This window comes from Uranotaenia lowii, chromosome 2 (assembly GCF_029784155.1).
Source record: "Uranotaenia lowii strain MFRU-FL chromosome 2, ASM2978415v1, whole genome shotgun sequence".
NCBI classification, from domain to species: Eukaryota; Metazoa; Arthropoda; class Insecta; order Diptera; family Culicidae; genus Uranotaenia; species Uranotaenia lowii.
The window spans coordinates 384,302,553-384,315,649 of NC_073692.1; the positions used below are offsets into that span (position 1 = coordinate 384,302,553).

At 36.9% G+C, this 13,097-nt stretch overlaps 1 protein-coding gene across 3 annotated transcripts in view; it reads left to right on the top strand.

Annotated features, from left to right (window-relative positions):
* The window catches only part of LOC129748342 (uncharacterized), a 119,098-nt gene extending 106,404 nt beyond the window's left edge, over positions 1-12,694 (top strand). For all 3 annotated transcript variants that reach the window (XM_055742910.1, XM_055742909.1, XM_055742911.1), the window contains one exon: positions 11,672-12,694. In XM_055742910.1, the coding sequence (XP_055598885.1) occupies positions 11,672-12,342 (671 nt within the window). In that variant the 3' untranslated portion in view covers positions 12,343-12,694. The remainder of the gene's footprint in view (positions 1-11,671) is intronic.
* The last annotated feature ends 403 nt before the right edge of the window (positions 12,695-13,097 follow it).

A 13,097-nucleotide genomic window follows, 5' to 3' on the forward strand; every position in this document is an offset into this window, starting at 1 on the left:
GATCTGGTTTATTTTGTGCATTCAACTATTCATATGAGAGATTCAACTATAGCTGTATGATTGTATTTGTGCATTCAACTATACATATGATAGATTCAACTACACTAATATAATCATGAGTATTATAAATTCAACTATATCTATATGATTAGTTTTTGGCATTCAACTATATGTATATTTTAAAGATTACTATAATACCGTTGGCTTTAAGCTGTATTGTATAATTGAATCTAATATATTTATAGTTGAATGCCTAAAATCAATCATACTATTGTAGTTTAATCTAACATATTTACAATTGAATCGATTAAGTGAGTTTATTGATTGATTGATTTATTTATTTATTGATTATAGAGGCTTTAAATATTAAGTTCATTCGCCTCTTCTTTACAATTCAATCAACTATGTTATTACAGTTGATTTTATTATATTCATAGTTGATTGCGTAACGTCAATCAGCAGTTTGTAGTTGAATCAAGTAAATTTATAGTTGAATGCCTACAATCAATATAAAATTGTAGTTGAATCTATAATATTTACAGTTGAATCAATTATACCATTATAGTTGCATCCATTTTATTCATAGTTGATTGGGTAGAGACAATCATCATTTTGTAGTTGAGTCTATTACATTTATAGTTGGATGCGAAAAAATCAACTACGCGTTGATGATTGGTATAACTAGCTGAAATAATTAGAACAACTGTCGTCTTTTTTCTCCGTGTTCGATTGTATACACTTGATGTTTTGATCTATTGGGGGCAATAACAGCTTTAAACTTGCGGTTCTACAAGATGTTTTCAAATTTCAATGAATTCATCAGAAAAATCCAAGATTATTATAACATTTTTTCCTTAGCTCAGTTCCAATCAGTTAACGGAATGGACTATGTTTAGGTTATGACATAGAAAAATCGACTTCATGATTATCTAATAGTACTGATTAATATCAATTATTCATCAATCAAAATTTACTTTTACAGCCTGGAAAAGTTTTACCTGTTATAACCTGTTACTTGGTAACGTTTTACGTACTTTTAATGAGGCCCCAGAGTTGTAAAGGGGATGAGGGGTCCAGTCTGATCCCGAAACAGAAAAATCCGCGTTATTTTTTACCCCTTCCTTAAAACAGTCAGTTTTGAGTGAAAAAAATATTTTAATGTGAAATAGTCTTGAAATTTCAAGCTTTAGAATGAACTTATTGAAATCCGAAAATATCTGAAGCAACCGCCAATATCGGCATATTTGATTTAAAAGAAGGGGAATTTTTATTTCTACTGGTCAAAAATGTTATTTCCTACAAGAAAATTAGAATTTTGTGAGTCCCTCAACAACAGGTCGTCACTGCCTTTCCGATAATCGTCAGAGCTGTTTCCCCTCGGACTGGGCGGACGGACGGACAGGTTTTTCATTGAAGAAAATATAGGTAGGTATGTGAACCAGAAACGCACCCGGGCCGCTGGCTTGAGGGAACAGGTTTCAGAGAAATAAAAAGTTTTATCCGTCCCCTGTTCTTCGTTCGTCCATCTCTCGTAGGCCTACCAGAAGAAGCTATCATCGAACGAGTCCACTCGCATATGAACTAACTAGAGACACCTAGGTTTACTTCTCTCTAGCTACAGGTGAACTAGCCTATCGCTGTTGTTGGAACGAGGTCTTCCTTCAGCAGCTTCATCATGGGTTCAACCAACACTTTCCGCTAGATTGCTCGGTGCGCTTCTTCGTAGTCTGTCGGTGATCTCGCGAGAGTGCAGTTCAGCGGGATTGCTCTCACTTTCGGTGTGACGGTCTTCTGCGTCGTCCCAGTTCAGTAGGCTTTGAGTGCGTGAAATTCACAAAATTCCTTTTCGGAGGGAAACGTCAAAGTCGAAATCCCGACGAGGCCGCGGATTCGGAATCCGATTAAAGGAAAAACAATAGCGAATTCTCCACCGCGGCCGCCGCCAGGGATGATAAAGTCATTTGGTTTGATTCGGTGGTGAACGATGGTAGATAACCGAATCTCGAATTGAAGCAATTGAAAAAAAAATCGGAAAAACTCCCACGTGAATATCTGCCCTGTGGGAATTTTTGAACCGAGACCCTCCGGGCCCAAAGCTGTCAGTCGGTGCCATTTTTTTCTGCTGTTGTTTTTGTTTTGCATTCTTCGGGCAATTAGTGAATCGTTGTTGTAGTTCAAGTGTGCATTTAACTCTGCTGCGCCGCTCCTTCATGTCTAGCGTTTCTTATCTCGTCGTCGTCGTCGTCGTCATGGTAGTTCATTAATCCAGTGCAGTTGTGCAGATGTTTTGTTTTGTTTGAATAATGACAGACTGCCAACCACGGCGCCATGCAGCGGGTCCATTGTTTTAAGCGCGGAAAATCTACCTGAAAACGCGACCGTTTGTTGAAATGTGCTGGCGGCATGCCACCAACCAACTAACATAGCATGAAATATCAAAGGTCGTTGCCATTGAAGAGACATTTTCGGAAGGCGTCAGCAGAAGACATTCATTCAAAGTTGTGACAAGTGGAATAAATTGTTTTCCGAAAAATGTGCACTATCATTTGAAGGGCTACTGTTAAGGTTACCAGAGGAATTGAATAAGGCGCGGCGTTGCATCGAAGCTGAGAAGATAAAAGCGGACCAAGTCCTTGAATAGCAAAATTGAGAGCAGTTGGAGCAGTTGCGATCAAAATGTTAGATCGGAGACCACATTTTGTTTTTGGATCAAGGTGTAAGTTAATTTTATCAAACAATGGTCTTTAAAAAAAGTTTAAAGTTTATTAGGTATTGAAGTGATCAATGGATTCCACTGTATTTGAGCAAGTATCATCAGTGCATATTGTCGATTGTCAACAATCGATTTATTGACAGTTGGTTCAAAATATCTACTCAAATGAAGGGACGAAGATCACAGTTTAGAGATAAAAATAATAAATATTTAGAATTTTATACATTGAACTGAAAAAAACAAAATTGGTGAGAGGTTTCATCCAGAATGACCAAGCATTTTATCCTAGGATTTTTACTTTTTTGAAGCATTTATTCTTAAAAAAAAGAGAAAGTTTTCTTTACTGGGAAACCCCAAAGTTCTGTAAAATATAACTGTATTCAGTATTTTATAAAAGTTCATAATATTTTTTTTTTAATATTTGCATGGTAACGTTTTACGACTGCTAAGTGCTGGATTTAAGAATTTAAAGTAATTGTTGAAACATATTTTCTCAATAAAAACGAGAGGAGTAAAAAATAAACTAAAAACTTTAACTTTTCGTACGTAGGAGCAAATATTACACGCAGTCTTGAAAAAAGTTAATTATTGGTAGAGTGTTTATTTACTGGCCATTTTAGCGTTCCCGGGAATCGGGCAATCTGACAATCCTTTTCCCGGAAATTCTCGGGATCCCGGAAAAAGTTGAAAATAAAGATTTTAACATTCTACTGCATACGAAACCTTATTTATATCTACTTCTTCTTTTACCAACATAGCCAAAACATGTAGGGGAGAATGAGGATACTTGATCCCTGGGGATACTTGATTCCTTAGCTATATCTCCAAACTGGAATGTCGTACATAGATCAAATGTTCTAGAAAAATGTGCCAAATGGAACAAGACAGCAATGGTTGAAGCTCAAAATTTTTTAACAAAATAAGTTTTTGGGTTATTGAACTTTGTTTGAAAAATTTCACAAAATGTGACTTGAAGATCTTTTTTCATCATTTTAAAATGTTCCTAACATGGAAATATGATAACAAAAATATTTATTCCAATACATCAATCTTTCGAGTGTAAAATGAACTTCAAAATACAATATTTTCAAAGCGATGGAAAACTCCCAACTTTTTTCAGAATAAGTTTTCTAAAATGTTGATTTTGGGTACAATTGATCCCTAATATATGGGTACAAATGATCCCGGTATATTCTTCTTCTCAATGGATCGTGGCCATTGCTTATTACTGGATTACTAATATTTATCCAAAAGCTAATATTCATCCATCAATTATTGAAGAAAAGGGCTAAAATAAATGATTTTTTTCATATTTATAAAAAATTGCGCCCGTAAGTATGCAATGTCATAAGGGTTGAGAATAAGCTATAGAATTTTTTTTTCTGACAATTATAGATTGTGAAATGAGAACAAACATGACCAAAATAGTCCTTTAGCATTCTATCTTGGGGTTTTGTTTGATTTTTTCCATGGATTAGGGCAGGAATGTTAAACTGGGGGATCGCGGGCCGCATGCGGCCCGCGGCCTTGGTCAATGCGGCCCGCGTAGCCCCGTCTTAAATTATCACAAAATTCCTTACTATACAGAAGTACGCTGGTTTTCCTGCCACACAATATTTAAAAGATTTTTTTTTGCTACGAGAGGAAATAATATAATTTTATAAAATGAAAGATTTTTAATGCGGCCCGCACACTTAAACGAGTTTGACATGCCTGGATTAGGGCTTCCTGAATAAAGGATCAAGTCTCCCCTAACTTCAAAAATATCGCAATTTTTTTACTCCCACGAAAATGCTTCTAGTTCATCTACGGGGTCAAGTATCGTGCTAATTTTAGGAGCATAGAAACTTGAAGTTACACGCTGTCAGAAAATGTAAAAAAGAGCGAGTTGCTAATTTTTTCCAAAAAGATATGGTGAAAATAAGAAAAGGGGATCAAGTATCCCCAATCTCCCCTAATCATTCTGAAATATGAAAGACTTGTGTCCTTCATTTTTCTTTTCAACGTAATGTATGTTACATTTAAACATGCATTGCAGATTACTACGGCCAGGCCAACCATGTGATAAATACCGCAAAAGATACCGGAACAAGGGAAGGAATAGGTTTTTTTTTTTTAAAATGTAGAATATAAAACTGTAAAATGGTTAGATCTCACCGAATAGGTTATCATTGAGCGGAGACATTCCTTACCGTTCGTCTTTAGTTGGCAGGAGCAGGCCTGATAATGTTTTGATGCTGGGACATATTCCAACCGAAACTTCTGAAGCCGTTTTGCCGCTTCTCACGTCTTTCCGGATTTTCCCATTTGATACAGCGCACTTCACAATTAGTTCACAATATTCACATTCGCAGTTATAATCAGCTGTATTCCATGTTGGAAAAATATTATGTATACAATTTTTTACTTCTGTGGAAATACTTATTATGATGTCCTTACAAGGCAACGCCTACTTGAACTTCTACTTCAAGTATGACCTACTAGGGGAAATTCGGGTAAGACAGACACAGCGGTAAAGCGGACACTTTCAATATTTCGAGAATTACAATGTTTGGCACTAATCTAATGATGGGGATATGTTCGCCTAAGTGTATCAACACTTTCGAGACCCTGTGTTTATTTATAACGAGCAAGGTCCCATAGTAGTAAACAAAACAAACAAAAACTTTTTGGGGATCCATTATTTTATGTAATTTTTTCTCCTCATAAAATAGTTCAAAACTCGCAAAATTTTCGAAAATGTCAACCTTTTCAAAGGTGGAGTGTTTATTAGGCTTCTTTTAAGCCATCTGGAGGAAAATCAGCAATTTTCGGTCAAAGGGCTTGAATAACAAACGTTTTAAAAAAAAGTTACTAAGGCGAGTAAGACGGACAACTCAAGGTCGGGTAAAACGGACATATTAGTTTCTTCAGGTATTTTAAATTTTTTATCGGTTTGATCCTTGATATACCTTCAGAAGACCTTGGGAAGTGCATTTGTCGGTCGAAAAGTACTCAGTATCTCAAACAGGCCATAAAAACTGTAAAAACAGAATCTCCGGTGAAAAAAGCGCATATAAAATGCGGAATTCCGAAACCACACTGTTTCGCTTCTGGACTTGGACCAGTGAGTTTACAGCAACTTCAGCGGCAAAACGTACCTTTTCTGAGCAACGTCCGTTTTACCCGACAATTTTTGAAAAATGTTATTTGAAAGCATGTTATAAATAGCTATAAAAACAGTCTTGATGAAAAAATTTCGCTAACTCCAATGGTAAATGCGATAGCAAACAACTTGAACTGCCCATCTGCACGAAAACTGCGATTGCGAGCAATATCTGATTTTCTATTGCGGATCTACCTTAGGGTGTCCGCTTCACACGACTTTCCTCTACGTCTTAAACTGTTATATTCTCTAATTTGGCATGGTAGATTTTATGATCAAAATTTGATCTCAACACAGTTGGCATAGAAGACAAAGATGCTATCGACTACGCTGAGACTTGCTGGCTAATAAGGCATTAAGATTACATTGGTTAGAAATTCTAAAAAAACGAAAAAACGACAGTTTTAGTTAAATTTTGGAAACAATTTTTCTGTTTGAACAAATTTGTCAAAAATGTTTTGCCAAAATTGGTATTCTGTATATACCGATTCTTGATCGGTATCGGCATGCGAGGCACAGGTTCAGTGAAGAGCGTTCCGAGAAACAATCTTCGTCGAATCGGAATATTCGGAATCAGGAACAATCCTCAAGGATAACACAACTCTGACTCACAACTGGACTCGTAGATTATAAAATTATCAAAAACTATTCAAACTTTCATTTTTTTGACACGGAATGAAATTTTCGCGTCTTATCAAGCACGAGTCTACTCAACCGCCATACGAAACCTTATCTAAATATATAGAACCTTTGATAGCTCAATTGGAAGAAAATTTGATTCGATATGAAGATATTATCAATTGTTATGCAGACGATATAAGTAAGATTATAAATGACCCTAATATATTCCAAGCCGCAACCGAAATTATTCCTGAATTGAGAGTATCGATCACCGACATTCAACGAAAAATTTTACTGCTCGATGAGTCCAAAGGAAGTGGACCTGATGGAATTCCAAATTCATTTCTCAAAAAGTGCGTAACCGGCATCGAAGAGCCTTTGAAATTGCTATTCTCTGCTTCAATTCGTGAAGGTCGGTTTCCAAAACTATGGAAGATCTCACATATTTTGCCGATTCATAAGAATGGTTCTAAACTGCCTGCTGAAAACTACCGTGGGGTAGCAATTCTCTCTGCGATTCCCAAACTGTTCGAAAGCATAATTTACGATCAAATGAAAGATGTCAGATTTTCAGCACGGCTTTTTGAAAAGCGTTCAACAGTGACGAACTTGGCGGAATTCGTTTCTCGCACTACTCAATGGATGATGCAGAGATCACAAGTTGATACCATATATACCGACATGTCAAAGGCTTTTGACGTGATCGACATTAATGCTCTCCTATCAGTTCTATGTAAAAATGGAATTACCGGTACTTGCCTGCAGTGGATTGGTTCATACCTAACAGAAAGAGTACAATTCGTGAAGCTTGGGAATGCGAGATCCAGCGTATTCTCGGTTAACAGTGGTGTACCACAAGGGAGTCACTTGGGACCCCTTCTTTTCATCACTGTTATGAACGAGTTCCCCGGAGTGTTGCTTGACGTGTATGTTTTGATATACGCAGATGATCTGGAAATGTTCCTGCCAGTTCGAAACCCCAAGGATTGCTTGACTCTACAAAATGCGGTACATAGGTTCTCTGAGTGCTGCAGCGCGTTTGGATTGAAAATAATGCCTCAAAATGTAGCACGATAACCTTTTCTCGGAAGATGAATAACATCTTGCACGAATATCGTTTCGAAAACAACAGTATCATTGCTAGAAAATCGTCGGTGAAGGACCTAGGCGTTGAGTTGGATGCGGAACTCAATTTTTCAAAACATATTGAACAAGTCGTTGCCAAAGCAAACTCCATGTACGGTATGGTAAGCAGGGTTTGTCACGAGCTGGACAACCCTTACACCATTGTTTCGATTTATGTTGGCCTTATCCGAACTGCAATCGAATACGCCAGTTTTGTGTGGCAGCCATACTACAATTTACATAAAAACAGAATAGAACGAGTCCAAAAACGATTTCTGAGATACGCCCTAAGGAACCTTGGTTGGCAGGACGAAATGCCGGAATATCGAGCCTTATGTATGCTGGTAGGATTGGATGCACTGGAAAATCGTAGGAAATCAATCGACGTGTTGTTTTTTAAAGATCTTAACACTGGAAAATATTTTTCACCGTATTTGTTGTCACAAATCTCACCTAACGAAGGACGTAGCAGTTTGCGCAGCATAAGGCCGTTTCAGCTAACAAACCGTATCCAAAACTACGCTCGGAATGAACCTATTTATAGAATGATGGCGCTCTACAACGCTCATGCTAATGTGATAAAGCTAGAAATGTCCAGAGAACAAATCAAAAATAGATTTAAGTTAGCGTATTCTTAATATTTAGTTAAAACTAGTAAAGATTAAAGGCTGAAGCCTAGGATCGAATAAATAAATATGTAGTTTAAAACACCTTAAACACTATTAAGTATATATTCGATGCATTTGAAAAAGGTAGCTGGAGCTAAAGACTATTCTAGTGAAACATTTAGAACATTAGAACAATATTTTAGCTACACTTGGAAACATATTTGGAAAAGTACATACCTCTATGTTTCATAAGTCAATTACTTCTGATTATGACTCGGTAGGCTGTGCTTGTTCGTGGCAGACGTGTTTTCGATGGTGCAAAGTTTTAAGAAGTTTTTTATGCAAAAAGAAGAATTTTGAAAAATTTTCAATGATGGATTTGGTCCATTTCCTAGACTTTTGCTTTCTTTTGGCTGCAATTCGCACGGCTATGAAGAAAATTGCTGATGGAAAAGGATGGATCCCAGGTTTTCCCAGGATCTTGTGAAGAAAAAAATATGGCGAAAAGAAATCTCTTGGAGGATGCGCTTTTAGAATGCAAATGTGAATGGAGGATGGAATGTGATTCATTTGAAAAAAATGGGAAAAGTTTTTATTTTCTTGGATCCTAGGAATCGAAACCGCCTTTCGGGAGTCATCATTGCTACGCCAGCGGAAGAACGGAATGTCTCGGCTTGGAGAGGTTTGCTGAGAAGATTTAAAGGCCGCCCGCTGTCTAGCTTTCGGAGAAGACCCGGATTACATAAGAATTTCTAAGAAGCTTAAGTCACAATATTTGACCAATTGGTTGAAGATAATTCAAAGCTCTATCATGGTATACATTCAAATGGTATTTTTAAGAGGAAGGAAGAATGAGCTAGCTGAATTTGGTGAGGTTGTTTAATTTATAGGAGTTTATGGAACACATCATTATCAGTATCAGTATCAGTATCAGTATCAGCAGTATCTTCTTGTTAATGAGAAAATAGCTTGCGCAGAAAAGCAATTTGTCGCCATCAAATTGAGGATATTGATCATAGATTGGTGGATTGTGCCAAAGTTCGTAATTTCTGGTAATACACTCTTAGTAAAATCAAATTAGTAAAGAGGCGAAACACATTAAATATTCAGTTTTCTGATTTCAGATTTCCCATTTTTCGGACATTTGTTAAATATGTTACAGCTCTTCACACAATAGAGGAGAATGGAGATTCTTGATCCCCATTTCTTATTTGCATCATATTTTTTAGGAAAAACTTTGCAACTCACTGTCCTTTGCATATTCTGACAGCATGTAATTTCAAGTTTGTATACTCCAAAAGTTAGAACGATACATGAACTCGTAGATAAACTAGAAGCATTTTAGTGAGACCAACAAAATTATGATATTTTTTTCTGTTACAGGAGACTTGATCCTTTACTTAAGGAGACTTGATCCTTAATTCAGGGTGCCCTGACCCTAGGCAAAAATCTAGTCAAATCCGAAGATAAAAGGCCAGTTAACTATTTTTTTCCATATTTTTTCTCATTTCACTGTTTGTGACTATCAGGCACAGAGAATTCCAAAAGTTTGTCTACTATCCTATAGTCATTGCATACTTGAATGCGCAGTTTACTGATTTTAAGATAAATACAGTATTTTTAGTTCTTTTTAACAGATAATTACTGGATGAACATTAGTTATTGGACAAATATTAGTAATTTCATAATAACCAATGATCACGATCCCTTCAGAAGAAAAATACCTATATCATTTTGGACTCTAGGGATCAATTATACCCATAACATACATTTTGGAAAACTTCTTCTTGAAAAAAAAATGAGAGTTTCCTATTGCTTTGAAGTTCATATTACACTCTAACACTGGAGATATTGGAATAAATTTTCTTTATAATTTTTTCATGTGGGGAACATTTTAAAGATCTTCATATCACATTTTGTTAAATTTTTCAAACGAAGTAATAACTCGAAAACAAAAATAAAAAAAATTGTTGAGATAACAGCATGGTTGTTTTGTTCTATTTGGCACATTTTTCTAGATCATATGATATTTGTATGACATTTCTGTTTCAAGATATAGCAAAGGAATCAAGTATCGCCAAGTATCAAGTATCCTCACTCTCCCCTAATTACAGTATATTCTTTCCACAAACACAGTTGATGTTGACCTTGATGTTCTGATTTCATATTTGAATTATAATCTGTGAATTTCATGTTTGCCTCAGTTCTTGTGAATAGTTTTTAAACACGTAAATAAATCATTGTATTTTCGGAAAATTATTTACGTAATTTTTGTTGTTATTGACATTCTTTGTTATTTAAATGTTTTTTTTTAAATATTTTTTTTAGTGTTCGTTAAAATAATCAACTTTGATGACTTATTTTCTTTCTAATTCCCCTGATGGTGCGATCTCTTTGAAAGCTGCTGATGATGGATAATGCACCGATACCGATGATACGTTGTGTAATTTAATAAGCCCCGAAATTGCGCCGAAATTTCGAGTCGTTCGTTGTTTTGATAGCTTCGGTAGAAAAAGTGAAGTGAAACAAAAATGCATTGAACCATGGACGATGGCCACACGCAAACGCATGACGGTGATGATACGGGGGCGCCATAAATATCACAACGATTGACAACCGACGACCGACACGAAGATCGGGCGAAAGATTGTTTTGATTTGGATTTGGAGTTTTTCTCATAACGAAGAAGTCAACCTTGACTGATCGACTGAATATGATAGAGTCCGAGTCGTTGCATAGCTGTTGGCGTATCTACTACGAACTAAATATGTATCTGATTATGGGTATCCATATTGGTTTGGCCGCATCCAATGACAGATGCCGTGTTTGGGAAGGTGGACGTCATATAAAGTGAGGTTGGCTGATACCACAGCACGTGAATGATGTTATGAATATTAATCAAACTTATCCATCCATCTCAAAATCTGAAAAATATATGATTGGATTTTTTAATTTATTTTTCAAAACCCATTATTCCGGTGTAAATATGATCTACTTGAGGTCAGGACACCTTTTTGAAGGATTTTTTAAATTAAAAGTAGTCTCATTTTAAGTAGATCTCAAGAAAAAAAAATCTTATTTTGAGCACCAAATATCAACACAATCAAGCACGACTGAAAAATGCAATTCATACCAAGAAATATCATAAATGATTAAAAAAAAAACAAAAATGACAAAAATGACAAAAATGACAAAAATGACAAAAATGATAAAAATGACAAAAATGACAAAAATGACAAAAATGACAACAATGACAAAATCGACAAAAATCAAACTAAATTAAGACAATGACAAATGTAACAAAAATGACAAAATGTCATAATTATATTGAGGGGGCAAAACTTGAGCAATTAATATGATGGATGATGATTTTTCTTAAAGACACCTCCCACTTTCGAAATAGGCGCAATACAATGGGATAAAAACATATATTCATTATTTTTCATCTTTTCTTTCCAGATCTGGAATCCTCGTCGGAGGACCAACCGAGCTCCTGCGACAGTTCCATGTCCGCCCTGCGGCTTCACACACCCGGATTCGGCAAAAGTGCCACCAGTCGTCGGCCAATCGTCCTACCAAAACCCATTCCACAGCTTGAGTTCCCGGGACCGCCGTCCTACGATTACTATGAGCCACCCTGTTGCTGCATGACCATGCCACCACACCCTGGAGCCCCGCATCATCTGCCACCACCACTGATGGACATGCCCGGAACGGTTCCCCCGAGCATTGCCGGCGGAAGTGGAAGCGGTGGAAGCGGCGGTAACTACTACTCCCTGAACGATTGCTTCGAGTGTGCCGGGGCCGGTCCATATCCACCGGGACCTCCGATGGAACATGTCCCCCTTTACGCCACCAGCCGTCAGAGTCCGATGCGTCGTCGATCCCGCAGCACCAGCGTCGTGTCGCACATGAGCATGGCCCGGCGGCCCAGTCACATCGGAGTGCCCCCGTTGCCTCCCCCGCCCGTTGCTACCGGTCCGGTTGACCCGTCTTCGGCCGTCTCGATTGCGGCTACCAACGCCAACGTCTGCTACACGCCACAGCATTTCAGCCTGAGCAAGAAGGGGCTGCTCCAGATCGACTATTCCTGCAACTGGGACAATTTGGATCGGTACATCACCAAATGAGAAACTTGCAATCAGTCAGTTGGCGGCAGTCAGACGCAGATGGCTCAGAGATCCAAAGTTAATTTCTTCCCTTTTTTCTTCATCTTACTTCTTCGAAAGTTCTTAATATACTGTTTTTCTGTAGTTTATCTAGTAAAACACGGATTTAAATACTAGCTAATTTAAATGCTCAATTTATTTACTATCAACGGTTAAATAAAACTGAGATAAAAACATGCGCGCTCATATACGAACTTAATGCGGATTATAGAATAGATGTGCTGTATTTATAAGCCAAATGGTACTAATATATTTGATACTTATAAATCAACAGTTTTTGTAAATAATACGGATGGATGATAATAAATTGGAAATTCACCTAAGGTTTATTGTTTCACTTTTTTCTAGAGATCAAGCCTTTTTTTCATCAAAGACACAAGAACTGTAACTAATAACCTTACTCGAATACTTTAAAAAGACTCTAATAAGTGTAATAGGATTTCAAAGGCAAAACAATAATCAAAAACTATAATGAAAATATAAAGAGTGTTAAATAAGTTAGAATACAAAATTTATGCCAGTATAGTTTCTAATCAGCTGGTCAGAAAAAATCAGGTCAATCATAAAGTTTACTTTTCAGGTCCATTGTATAGGGGCACGCTCCTCTGCTATGGACATTTCGTCATTCGTACGAATGGTAATGATTTTATGCAATCAAAATAGGTTTCCTATACAGGTCAGACTCGATTATCCGGAGACTCGATTATCCGGAGTTC